The sequence below is a fragment of the Dermochelys coriacea genome, chromosome 5, assembly GCF_009764565.3.
Source record: "Dermochelys coriacea isolate rDerCor1 chromosome 5, rDerCor1.pri.v4, whole genome shotgun sequence".
Classification (NCBI taxonomy): Eukaryota; Metazoa; Chordata; order Testudines; family Dermochelyidae; genus Dermochelys; species Dermochelys coriacea.
In genome coordinates, this window is record NC_050072.1 from 70529884 (window position 1) to 70543422 (window position 13539).

General features: G+C 39.9%; 1 protein-coding gene across 3 annotated transcripts in view; it reads left to right on the plus strand.

Moving 5' to 3' along the window:
* MAN2A1 (mannosidase alpha class 2A member 1) overlaps nucleotides 1-13539 on the plus strand; it is a 208371-nt gene that overhangs the window by 65855 nt on the left and 128977 nt on the right. For all 3 annotated transcript variants that reach the window (XM_038402274.2, XM_038402277.2, XM_043514896.1), the window contains exons 5-8: nucleotides 1101-1228; nucleotides 2894-3067; nucleotides 7457-7643; nucleotides 10487-10664. In XM_038402274.2, coding sequence (XP_038258202.1) covers nucleotides 1101-1228; nucleotides 2894-3067; nucleotides 7457-7643; nucleotides 10487-10664 — 667 coding nt within the window. The remainder of the gene's footprint in view (nucleotides 1-1100; nucleotides 1229-2893; nucleotides 3068-7456; nucleotides 7644-10486; nucleotides 10665-13539) is intronic.

Consider the following 13539-nt stretch of genomic DNA (forward strand, 5'->3'; position numbering starts at 1 on the left):
ATTTTTCACCAGTGCATAATGAAATAGGTTTTTTTTTCTTTTTTCACACTCTCGTGTCTGAAGACTCTGTTTACACAATTTGCATACAAGATGTAAACATACATCCCTTGGTTAAGACAGGCTAACTTGACCAGTTCTACCTAATTGAGGCTATGTGAATTTGAATATGTGCCTTTAACATCATATGGAGAGATTTCATAACTTTACTCAGTGTTGTGACGTTCATTTCATGATGATATTGACCCGCGAGTTATTAGTTTCCAAGGCATATTTTGTACAAAGATTCTTACGGTAGTGCTGAGGGTGTGAATACAGAAATGTTGGGTCAAAATAGCATCAAAATTATGTTTTATTTGATGTTTAGGGTTGATTTTAGTGTCCATTTTTGTTAGTGCTGGGCAGCCCTTATAGTCTTGACTCTTTTTTATAATGGGAGTGGCAGTGACTGCTATAAGCAAGTCCCTGTGTACTCTGCATTAAATTGGATCTAAATTCTGTGACACAATACCTGGTTTGTGTGGCAGACAGGTAATCTTACAAGTTTCATTAATTTTCTAAAATGGAGGCTTTTATTGAATTACACTTGAAATTAAAGACTATAATTAATACAGCATCCCCTGTGGTTTTCTGTTAAATTCATCTTAATTTACAGTAACCCAGACTTTCGATATTTGCATGTGTGAGATTTTTGCATTGACAGTGCATAATTGTATAATGGAAATTAAGATACGGGAAGCTGAAGGTTTGATAGTGTGGAGGGCATTTTGTGGCTTTGTCACATAGGTAGGTTGGTTATGGGAAAGGGATTGAGATTGTGGGATAAGATCATTAAATGAATTTTTCTGCTAAAATGGTTTCCAGTGAAATAGTTAAATGTAGAGTTTTTTGCCACTATTCCCATGTGAACATCTATTGCAATAAATTAATGGATTCTATAAGAGCTACAGCATATTCCCTTTTAAGGTATAGAAGTTCAGTTTTTACATTCTCAGTGCTATTACTGTGAACACTACATTTCATGGATTTTTACTTTATAGATACATTTTGTTAAATCAGATTTGCACTTCTGAACACGAGTTTACTAAATATTTTTCTCCTAGATTAATAAAAGATGGCCAGTTTGAAATAGTAACAGGAGGATGGGTCATGCCCGATGAAGCTTCTCCTCACTACTTTGCTTTAATTGACCAGCTGATAGAAGGACATCAGTGGCTGGAGAAGACTCTAGGTATATATGTGTAATTTTTGTCCCCTAATTTGATGTTTTAAACATAAAAACTGACTAAGAGCTAAGTCAGTCAGCAAGTGTTGTACAATGTTTTGATGACTGACTATAAGTAGGCATCGTTGCAAGCTAAACTATTTTCAGAGAAACAAATCTGTGCAAAGATAGTTACATTTTTGCTGATTTTGTGATTCTGAAAGTCTAGATGTGAGGAATATTGTTCATGTCTACTCTAAGTGAAAAGTGACTTTGGACCTGATTCACAATTTTTGAAGTGGCAGTCAGTGACACTGTGAGGGTGCAGTGGTCTGCCTTTACATTGTAAATAGCAGGATTGGCACCTGTATTTGTGATGCTAGTTTGCAAATATAGGCTCTTAGGGTAAGAGCAGTTAAATTATTTTCCATCCTATTATTTTTTCTGTCTTGATCTGTGGAAGAAACTTATATTACTTAAGCATAATACATGAGGAATAAAATTTGCTTTAATATAGCACTTGTGAACCTGTGGTTTCATGAAGGAATTGGGCAGCATCAGTACTGTCTACCAACTTTTCAAAATTCATGAATCGGGTCCAAAATATGATATGAAAATATCATGAGATTTTCAAAATAAGTGACAGGTTTCAGAGTAGCAGCCGTGTTAGTCTGTATTCGCAAAAAGAAAAGGAGTACTTGTGGCACCTTAGAGACTAACAAATTTATTAGAGCATAAGCTTTCGTGAGCTACAGCTCACTTCATCGGATGCATTCCTGATGAAGTGAGCTGTAGCTCACGAAAGCTTATGCTCTAATAAAGTTGTTAGTCTCTAAGGTGCCACAAGTACTCCTTTTCTTTTTTCAAAATAAGTGTGGATCCTTTTTATTTGCCATCTTGTTTTGGAGCTTAGAGCATTCACGTTTTCCACCTTTTCTCTCTAGAATTAGGGGCCAGATGCTTACACTACTTTTTCAATGAAAGCTGAGGTTTTTTTTGTATAATTGTAATTGATTCATGGGGTTTTAAGTAAAATATGAAATATTGTGACACAACAAAAATGCAAGACACAACAACAGTGGAAATACTATAGATTCTATTGTACAGGTTTTTATGAAGGGCAAGAGATTGGCCTACTTTTAATTATATATGTATATGCTTTATTTATATTTATACTTTTTTTTTATTTGGACTTTGTAATGATAAAGTGTCTTAAGCAGACTTGTTTTCTTTCTTTCATTTATCTACTTAAACTGTTTGCCAGAGGATGTTGTGAAGGCCAAGACTATAACAGAGTTCAAAAAAGAACTAGATAAGTAAGTTCATGGAGGATAGGTCCGTCAGTGGCTATTAGCCAGGGTGGACAGTGATGCAAAACCATGCTCTGAAGTGTCCATAGCCTCTGTTTGCCAGAAGCTGGGAATGGGCAACAGGGGATGGATCACTGAAGATTACCTGTTTATGTTCATTCTCTCTGAAGTACCTGGCATTGGCCACTGTTGGAAGACTGGATACTGGGCTAGATGGACCTTTGGTCTGACCCAGTAGGGCCATTCTTGTGTTTTTAAACTAAGTGCTTTGCACCACTTGACTTTTCTGAACACTGGGTTGAATATTATGGGTGTAGCTTTCTTTGAAATGAGAAATAAGTAAGAAAGACACAAACTTCTGACACATTCTGCTGCTCAACAGGAGTAAAACCGAAGTCTGGTTGGGCCGTCGATCCCTTTGGGCATTCGCCAACAATGACTTACCTTCTGAAACGTTCAGGATTTTCCAGCATGCTTATACAGAGAGTTCATTACTCGGTTAAAAAATATTTTGCAACCCAGAAGACACTAGAATTTTTTTGGAGACAGAACTGGGGTATGTATTGTTTTCTTGGTATCACTGTCATTTGTTGCTTTATACCTCCTGAGAACTGGAAATAGTCATTGACTAAACAGTTGTGAAAACCTCTACAGTAAACAGATGACCTAGTGCAGAATGTATGAAGTAATTAAAAGTAGGGCTGGTCAAAATTTTAATATTTTACTGATGCAAAAAACATTTTTAAAGAAAGGAACACATTTCGTTATATTCAAAATTTTGATTTTTTTCAGAATTTTCTTTTCTGACAAAAATGAGAGAAAAAGGTCATTTAATTTTGAATTAAAAATATTTATTTTGTTGTTTCTCCTTTCTTATTTTTCTACGTTCTTTCTGTCTTCACTGGAAAATTGGGTGGGGAAAAGTGTTTTTTTACGTTACTTTCTCTCACATTTTAAAACAAAACAAATGTTCTTCCTGCCCACTGAAAAAGTGGGGAAAAGTAAAAAGCGGGAAACTATTTTTCCCTCTCTCTCACTATTTTGTTTTCTCTTCTTACTTTTTTCAGTTGGGGGAGGAAAAAAAAGGGAAAAGAGGGAAGAGTGGAGTAAGGGTGCAGAGAGATTTTTCTTACAACAAAAATTTCAACAGCATTTTTCAGGTATTTTGCTGTGATTTGAAGTTGTAGAAGGTGATTCTTCCATTTGTTTTTAATTTTATCAAGCAAGACTTCAGAATAATTAATCTTCTCAAACAGAGTTTTACTAAGCAGGATTCTTCAGAGCAATTAATATTCTCAAACAGTTGGGGTGGTAGAATTAGAATGCAAAGAATAAAGTTTAATCTAGTACATCAGAATTGTTAAGTGAATATTCAGGTCCGCTTTAGGAAAAAAACAAAACTGTAGTCTCATTTACAGATCTAGCCAAACAAATCCCATTCAAAAATACAAGCAAGATATAGATCAGGTTTAAAGTATCCAGTATAGTAAATAAATGTCAGCAGATGGATATTGGCTGGAAATGTGTATTCTGTTTTGTATATGTTTTTACACCATGCTCATTACCATCGTGTCAGAGTGCTTTCCAGTAGTGCATTAAGCAGCATGACTAAAATCTGTCATGTATTAGTTCATTCTTTCTCTAGGGGGAGAAGTGTGTGCAGTGGGATGTTTTTGTTTCAGAATTTTAAAAAATAATTAACATTGCTATTTCTCAGTTTTAGAGAAGACCTCATCAAAATAATGTGTCTTTCACTTAAAATGTTGGCTGGTGAGGTTTGTAATGTTCATTAGTTCCTGTGGGAGTTTATTCTGGAGTTTTGGTTTGGCTTGGCTCCAGAGAAAGTTCCGTCTACTGCACGAGCTAGCTTTACCCTTATTGTTGAAAGTTCCATTGTACCAGAGGCGTGAAGTTGTTAACCACAGTCTTCATCCTGGTGTAATTTTTGTTGCTAAACTTTATTTTTTGTGTATGCCGCTCAATTTCTAACTTGACATTAGCTTTTCTAAATGGTAGTCAGAATAAACACCAATGATATGGTTAGTGTCCTGGGGTTTGGGTTCAGATCAGAGTATTCTAGTCTTTCAGAACTGAAGTCACCTTTAATTCTTCTTGTAAATGATTTTTTTAAAATGGTTTTGGGCTTTTTTTTGATAGATAAAGAAAGCCAGAAAAATGTTGTTTGTCTTATTTTTGCTGTTTTATCTTTAAAACATCAGGAATGTTGTATATTTTCTTCCCTAGAATTGCAAAGGATTTCTTGGGGATATCTGAGTATACGTATTGTGAATACCAGATGTGAGGTGTCGTATCTTTTTATCAGGCATTGGAATTAAATAGGTACTAAAAAGACCCCAGCTGCAAAAATCAAAATCTCTTATCTCACTTGCTCAGTTTTCAGTCTCTTGTGTTGTCGTAACTTCATTAACTCTCCAGTAGTTTTCAAGTGTAACCAAGACCCAAAGGTAAAAATCAAACATTTAAAAAAAAAAAAAAACTTTCAGGGCTTTTTTCACATCCATAAAGAAGTAAAAAACCAATGCGCACCCCCATTTTGCAGCTCACCTAAAAAGCTGATCACCTGCAGACTTAAAAGTATTAGTAGATCACCTTTGCCTAATATTAGATGTCCTGAAGCGATATGAATCGCCTGGAGAGTGTGAAACTAGATTTGAGTGGCTAAGAGGTCGTAAAGTCTCAACAAATCTGAAATTAAGACTGAACAAATTCACCCTGAAAAAGTAGCTAACTGACTCTAGACTATTGGGGAATTAACAATCTAGTACATAATCTATTAAGCATATTTCCTGATAAAATCCTATGAAATATTAAACTTTTATTAAAAATTATTTACATGCTAACTTTAGAGCTTGTATTAGTTTTACATAAATTGACTACCAAAAGTTGGCGGAGGACCTAGGGTGTTCATGTTTGTTTATTGATCAAGATTGGGACCCCATTGTAGTAGTATGCTGAGAAACATGACTCCAGCCCCAATCAGTTTACAGTCTAATAATGCAGAAGTATTAAAAGCATAGCATTAGTATGTAATATAGTTATAGCTCCTTCCACCTGATGATAAATCTGTAATCTGTCCCTATTGTAGATGACTATCATCAGCATTGATTTTTTTATATCATTATCGTAATCCCAGCCAAGCGGGTATTGCTTATTTGATAGATGGGTAAAGGGCCATGGAAGAGCCAACTGCATTGTGGTTTGCTCTTTCAATTATGATTTAATGATGATTTAAAAAAAAGATTTGTCTCTCAAAACAAGTGGAGACATGGTCCCTGTCCTGAAAAGTTTACAAATTAAATTCTTCAGAACTGGCAAGTGTAAAGTGTAATAAAGGGGAGATTTGAAAGAAGAGTGACAATTACAATTTTTATTTCCCCCGTCCCCCCAAAAATCTTGAAATTTTGGATATTTATATTTTTCTTTCCCCTTGTTTTTAATAGACAAAATGGCAGAACTGAATATTTAGGAGAGCTTGAATGAGGTGAGGGGGGTGGTTTGGCAAATAGGTTTGGGAAGGATGTTCTAAGCAGAATGTGCAACATTTAAGAGGTATGTGGGAGTAGACCCATTGAAGTGAATGGTCCCGTTCAGTTGCTTGGTAGTAGTCTCATGTGTTGCTTTAAGCATATGCATATGTGTTTGCAAGGTAAGGACCTTGAGGCTGTATATTTTAATTCAAATAATTTAACACTCCTTTCAGATGTTTTCTTTTTGGGTTTCAGTGTAGAACTCCTCCAATTCTACTTCTCATGCATAGTGATCTGATGTTTTGATTTACTTGAGTCAATTTTGAGTGGATAAGAGTGTCTTTCTCTTGTCAGGTTAAATTGAAAACCAGGGCCCAGCTGGGTTGCTGTTTGCTTGGCTTCCCCCCACCCTTCACTCATTGTCTCCATCCTCTACAGTGTCCCTCTTCCTACAGTACAGCAGTTCATGTCACAGCAGCCTTTAGTCTTAGCTGCAGGACTACACCCCTCTTCCTGTCCTCTCTACTGAATTATTCATATATTTAAAGTGGGAATGAGTGGGAAGCTCCAAACTCTGGTGTAAAATCATCTGGTGAGTTTTTGTATTTGGAAGTTTACAGGTATATTGAAAGCAAAGGATGGGAATAGATGGTACGCAAAGATAGATGGGCTATACACTCAGCAATCTGCTCTGCTTGTTGTTTCCTATGACTAAGCTCATATTACATCCAGATTCTGCAGATGCCAAAATTTCTAGTTGACTTGCATTATACCCAACTACCAAACACAATCCTAGTATTTAATATCTAATCAAATGGTTGTAAATGTTGACAGTTTAAAAAAATCATGATAGTAATTCTTGTTTAATTTACTTTTTATCAGAATCTTCTTATAGTAATTTCCTGATGCTGTTTTACTTAGAACCTCTTTAAGAGAAAAACCTGAGATGCCCACTAAAATTTTAAATTCTTATTTTAAAAGAGAATCGACCTGTTGAAAAATGTATCTTTTGTCTTATTTCAGTGAGATAATTGTTTAGTTTAGTACAGAGCTGTTGCTGATGTTGAACTAACTAAATAAATGATTTCTCCATGCAAATTAATCAGCGGGAATTGTTTTGAGTAAGCACCACTGAAAAATTGAATTATAAAAACACATAGAAGAATGGATTTTGTCTTTAGGAATTTAGGAAAATTCAGGTACAATTCATTATTCATTTAAGGTCTTTAAGGTAACTTAATCATTAGAGACTTGATCCTAGATTAATTAAAGTCAATGGCAAAACTCCCGGTGACTTAAATGATGCAGTGTTAGGGCTCAGAACTCCAAAATGGCACTGTATTTTAAGATGGCATATTAAAAGCACTCCTGGATTAGGCCCAGACAGTTAGTTAACTTAGTTTAGACAATGAAATATGGCTTTATTTTATAGATGTATTTTGTTCGTGTACTTTTAGATTTGGGATCCACGACAGATATCCTTTGCCACATGATGCCTTTCTACAGCTATGACGTTCCTCATACTTGTGGTCCAGATCCTAAAATCTGTTGCCAGTTTGATTTTAAGCGTCTTCCTGGGGGAAGAGTAAGTTGTCCCTGGAGAGTTCCTCCTGAGGCCATTCATGCTGGGAATGTTCAGCACAGGTACAGTACTGAAAGTATTGTGGAATTTGGTAATTTGTACTTGTTGAAGGTGATACTAACATCGCAACTTGCTTGTTTTAGTGTTTAAAAAAGACGATTCTCTAGGACAGAGGTGGGCAAACTACGGCCCGCAGGCCACATCCGGCCTCCGGGACCGTCCTGCCCGGCCCCTGAGCTCCTGGCCCAGGAGGCTAGCCCCCAGCCCCTCCCCTGCTGTCCCCCCTTCCCCGCAGTTACGCTGCCGCGCACTCATGCAGGGCAGCAGAGCAGTGTGTCTGGTTCCGGTGCAGCTCCCAGACATGCTGCTCTGAGCGGCATAGTAACGGGACCGGGGTTGGATAAGGGGGCAGGGGCTCCTGGGGGGCAGTCAGGGAGAAGGGGGCGGTTGGATGGGGGGGGGGTCCTGGCGGGGAGGAGGCGGTCAGGGGACGGGGAACAGGGGGCGGTTGTATAGGGCAGAGGTTCTGGGGGGGCAGTTAAGGGTCAGGGAGTAGTGAGGGTTAGATAGGGGGAGGAGTCCTGGGGGCAGTTGGGGTGGGTGTCCTGGGAGGGGGCGGTCAGGGGACAAGGAGTGGGGGGGGTTGGATTGGTGAGTGGTTCTGAGGGGGGCGGGAAGTGGGAGGGGGCGGATAGGGGGCGGGGGGCCAGGCTGTTTGGGGAGAACCAGCCTTCCATACCTGGTCCTCCATACAGTTTCGCACCCCGATGTGGCCCTTGGGCCAGGAAGTTTGCCCACCCCGTCCTAGGAGAAATAATTTCTATTACATATGCACTGTGTGTGTCAATTCCCAAAACAGTTGCTAATACAATTTATGAAAGTGGTAACTGTAAGAGAAACTAAAATTAATACACTGAGTTAATGTGTTAATTCCCCAGTTCCTAATAAACAAGTCTACAACTCTTGGGTCAGTTACATTCTATGAGTACCAGGAAGAGGTACAAACAATTTGCTTGTCAGACTTTTTCCAGATTCTGTACTGTAGGCACGGGGATGGCATCAGGATCTCTCTGGGTTTGTCTACACTCCAACAAAAGGCCATTGACACTGAGTCTCAGAGCCTGGGTCAATTGACTCAGGCTTGTGGGGCTAAAACAACAAGGTAGCTGTTCGGGCTCGGAAACTCTGTGAGAGAGGAAGGTCTCGCAGTTCAGGCTGGAGCCCAAGCCCATATGTCTACACTGCTACTTTTAGCCATGTGAGCCTGAGTCAAATGACCCGGATTTTGAGACTGAGCACCATGGGTTTTTCATTGAAGTGTAGATATACCCTCTGAGGGAGAGTAGTGGGATCATACACTGTATCTTTGCATACAACTCCCACATCTAATCCAATTAATTTAAAACAAAACTAAATATTCCTATAAAAATGTTTAAAATACTTATGCTGATAGTACATATCAATAATGTAAGCTGAAAAAAATTGAGTGTTTATAAAAACAAAAGATTAGAAAAAACAGAATTCAGAGTTCAGGCAAATGTAACAGAAACCAACACTTGAATGTATGGAAGTGCACATTTGGTACTGTGCTGCCAGGGAGCCAGAAGGGATGGAGGTGGGGGGCCTCAGAGGTGGGGTGAGGTATGGTTCCATTAAATTGATGTTTCTCGTGTCCAACAGATCTGAGATTTGGTGTGTTTAGCCCTGATTATTCTTCTGAGTATGGGTATTCCATCCTCCCTGTGCTATAGAAACCCATTGACAAACTGTGCAACTGATTGAGAAAGAAATTGGAGAGAGAAGATAGGAAAGAAGAGGTGCCAAGGGAAAATACCTCGCTTACTAACCTTTTTTTTCCATATCACACAAGTAACTTTGAGCAAGTGATCACAAATATGGATAAACTGTTATCTGGTCTCAGAGTGCATGTGTAAAATTTGAACCACAAATGAGCTTCTTTTGGAATTCCTCTTCTTCTATACAGCCAGTTGCTGTAGCTTGTAAGTGATAGGATACCTATTTCTCTGAGGGGAGGACCTTATGTACCCTAGATTCAGAGTAGTCTTTCTGACCTCACAAGAGGTGTTGGTTCAGGCAAGGCAGTTCAACATTTTGAGAATGGCTAATGACAAACTATAAAATGGGCTGCAGGCAAGAAAACATTGATGATACTAGGTGGGTTATGTTTGTCTGAGCAAACCACGTAACTCAATGTCTGCAGTTTATTCATCCATGATTTAAAACTACCTATTAATGAGAACACTAACAGAAAACTTATTCTAAGTAAAAGCAGTTTATATAGCTTAAAAAAGGAAAAAAATTATTAAAATTTTTACAGGTTTTGGATATATTGGAAAAATATTTGTAACTCATAGAAACTTTCACATACAACATTTAACCTCCCCTCTCCCCAGATTTTAAGCATTAATGGTTTGGAAACCATTCTAAATGTGTACATGCTGCAATCTCTTTGAGAACATGAATTAAAAGTAGGTAAGTTGTTGTTTTAGAAATCTTTAGATTTATAGTTTCTCTAAATTCTTTGGCTACTGCTGACGTGTAACTAACGTAACTGCAGTATTGACAGTATTTCTTATTAAATGTACTTAAGTAACTTTAATTAGAAAAAAAGCAGAAAGATTTTAATGGCAATCATGGTTATTCAGAGAAGCCTTACAAAATTTTATGAACACTTCCACTAGCTCAGGTGCTCAACTTTTTAACCCACTGTTTAATATGTTGCTATTTGGGAGGAAAAAAATCTACCTTTTTAATTATCACAAGTAAGTGGACAAGTAGAATTTTGCAAGGCTAGTGTAAGGTGTGGTATAGAACATGTTTTAGACATTTGTCGTCAAATGATTACTTTTCTGTATTCTAAATTTTATAATTTTTTTCTTCCAAGGGCTTGGATGATTTTAGATCAGTACAGAAAGAAGTCAAAGCTTTTCCGTACTAAAGTTCTGTTGGCTCCACTAGGGGATGATTTCCGCTACAGTGAGAGCTCAGAATGGGATCAGCAGTACCAGAATTATCAAAAGCTTTTTGATTTTATGAACTCTCATCCTGAGTTGCATGTTAAGGTAAACTGCGTATTTATTTTTTTCAAATAGTTGTAGTCCTGCGCTAACATCAATGAGCCCTAATTTAAACTTTTTATGTACTCCTTTTTCATTCTTTAGCACCTTCTAATATACTGAGATTTTTGTATGAATTTGTTTCGCATCATGGAGAAAGCTAGCTAAACGCTACTATAGCTTAACTGAAACTCTTGGTTAGTAAGGAAGGTAGTACTGGTCAAGTTTTATAGTTAGGCTTGGCAGGATTTGATTTTAATTGATAACCATCAATAAATGGAAAAAAAAATCTCTAACAGTTGACATGCCTGCATGGATGATTGTCACTGGCCTTGGCAGCCGTCTGTAGCTCTCCTGTCAGGGCAGAGAGTGAGCAGGTTCATGATAGTGGTTCTACAGAGGGCTAATTGCACTGCTTCAGAATCAGTGTCGATCCCTGCAGGCGCAAGGTTCAGAAGAAGGCTGCGATCCTGGTGACACAGCGCAGAGACCCCGGTCATGACTTGCAGAAGGAGGAGCGTGAGCTCCCTGCCATGGGGAGACCACCATATTGCTGAGTGGCTCCTGTGGCAGTGCAGAGAGACTTCCGCAACTTTGCTGTCACGGCTCTGCTGACTAACTCACCACCAGCCAGGCACATGGGAGCTGTCCCTGGGCAGGAACTGTTCAGCAGTGGGTTGGCCTCCCCTAAAGCTCGGGGTTCATCCTCTTTCTTACAGTCCTGGCCAGTGGCTTCTGCTTCACCTAACCAGGATGATCACTGCCTCCCCTGCACCTTGTGCCGTGGTGTCTTGGGCCCTGGCAGACCCACTGTCCGCACTACCCACTCATCCCACAATTGTAAAAATAAAATTAAAAATAGAAGTAAGTCCTTAAAATAAAAATGTATAGTTCAACTGATGATTTTGAATGTACTTGAGGTTAGTGACAAGCCAGACTAACTTTACTTTTTTCCTTCCAAGGCTTGAAATTATTCTATAAGAAATATAAACAATGGCCATAGTGGTTTACTTTAAACAATAGCCTTTAAGTTTAAGGGAGTTTTTCTTCTCTTGTTGCTTTGAGTAGCTTCCAGTTGTTCTTTGAGTCGTGTCTCTATGGGTGCTCCAGTATAGGTGAGCTTGTATCTCTGCGTTGCTGATTGGAGAACTTTGGCAGCAGTGTCCATTAGGCCTGCACAGGTTCTGTCCCTCCTTGTGCCCTGCCGTGAGGTGGGCTAACCCCCCTCAGCTCCTTGTCAGCTGCCCCGGCTAGAGATAAAGCCCTTAGCAATCCATTTGCGATCATTAGCTTTCTTTAGCATTTCTAGTAGTTAGTGTCCTTAGGCTTAGATGAAGTTTTTTCTCTTTATTTTCTCTTCAGAAAAGAAACCAAAAAACTTTTTTTTTTTTTTTGGTTGGGAACCCGTTCCCCCAGCAGGATATTCCTGGCTCATTGGACTTCAAGAAGTGCCTGTCTTGCAAAGAGGCTGTCCCTATGCCAGACACGCTCTTACTGCATATGCTGCCTCGGTGAAAGCCACATTACCCAGAAGTGTGGTCTCTTCCAACAACTCAGAGCCAGGTCTTGAAAGGACAGTGAGTTAAGACAGAAGATCATCTTCATGAAGGCAGCCCTCCAACCTTCTCTGGATCCATGCCAGGAGCCACCCAGAAAGTGCAAGTTTTCTACACAGCCCTCAAAATCTGAGGACTGTGGGTCCAAGAAATGAGCTGCAGAGCCCTCTCAAAAGTCATCGAAAAAGAGAGTGGTGATCTCCTGCACGGTCAGTATCATTGGCACTGAGACAGTCCAAGCCTGGTATCCATGGCTTACAAAGATCTAGAGTGGCAGGTATTGTAGATGCACCTAAGATTCTGATGGGCACATGCACCAAACCATCGGTACCCAATGGAAAAAGATTGGAGCAGACAGCGCTCCAGTAAGAAAATGCTGCCAGTACATGCTGTACTTTTGGCACCGTCATCAGTGCCCCATCTAGCACCGGAGTGTTTGGTGTGAGCGAGATCCCCGACTCTCTCTGTACCACCAGTGGCACTGCTGGAATTCCGGCACTCAAGAGAATTCAGGCTATCTGACATACCAGAGTCTCCTCTTCTTGGCATTGGGAATTCAATACCAAGTCTTCTCCAAGTGTGGGAGTCTTCTCTGGTACCCTGCCATGCACCTCCACGTTCTAGTAGCAAATCAGACAGCGAGCCAGAGCAAGTCATCTCCTACCACTCCTCCCATTGTCCCTATGATGCCTGTTAACAAGGGGCTCCTCGGGCATACCCTCAGCCTGCCCCCACCACTAACATAATACGACCAGCCATGGGCACCATCAGTGGGCTTTATCCCACCTCTCCAGTGGCCCTACTGGGATCCCTGGGTGGCATATTGCCCCCATACTTGGGCTTTCAGCCTCACCCGTGAGCCCCTGAGACATTCTCCCTCGGCTATGGTATGCAGAACCTCGGAACCTTCAGTGGAGATTATGGAGGAACAGAAGGGTGGAATGGAGGAAGAGGTTACTCCAAGAACCAATATATCTTCCTCCAGATGAGGCAGTCATTCTTAGCTGCTGATTTCTGGCTCTTCCAGGACTTGGCCAAAGGGTTGCAGATACCTGGAGGATGTCAAGGACACTCGCCACAAACTCCTTGAACCTCCTATACTCTTCCTCCTCCTCCTCCTTCAGAATAGTCCTCCCCATCAATGAGCCCTCCTGGACCCCACAAAAACTATATGGCAAATCCCAGCATTGGCGATGCCTACTTGTAAATGGGTTGATTAAAAAAAATATTGCATCCTGCCTAGGGAGGTGGAATATCTTCTTTCTCACCCTCCCCCCAACTCCATCGTTGTGGATATGGTAAAATCCTGCGGCCGCCAGCACCGA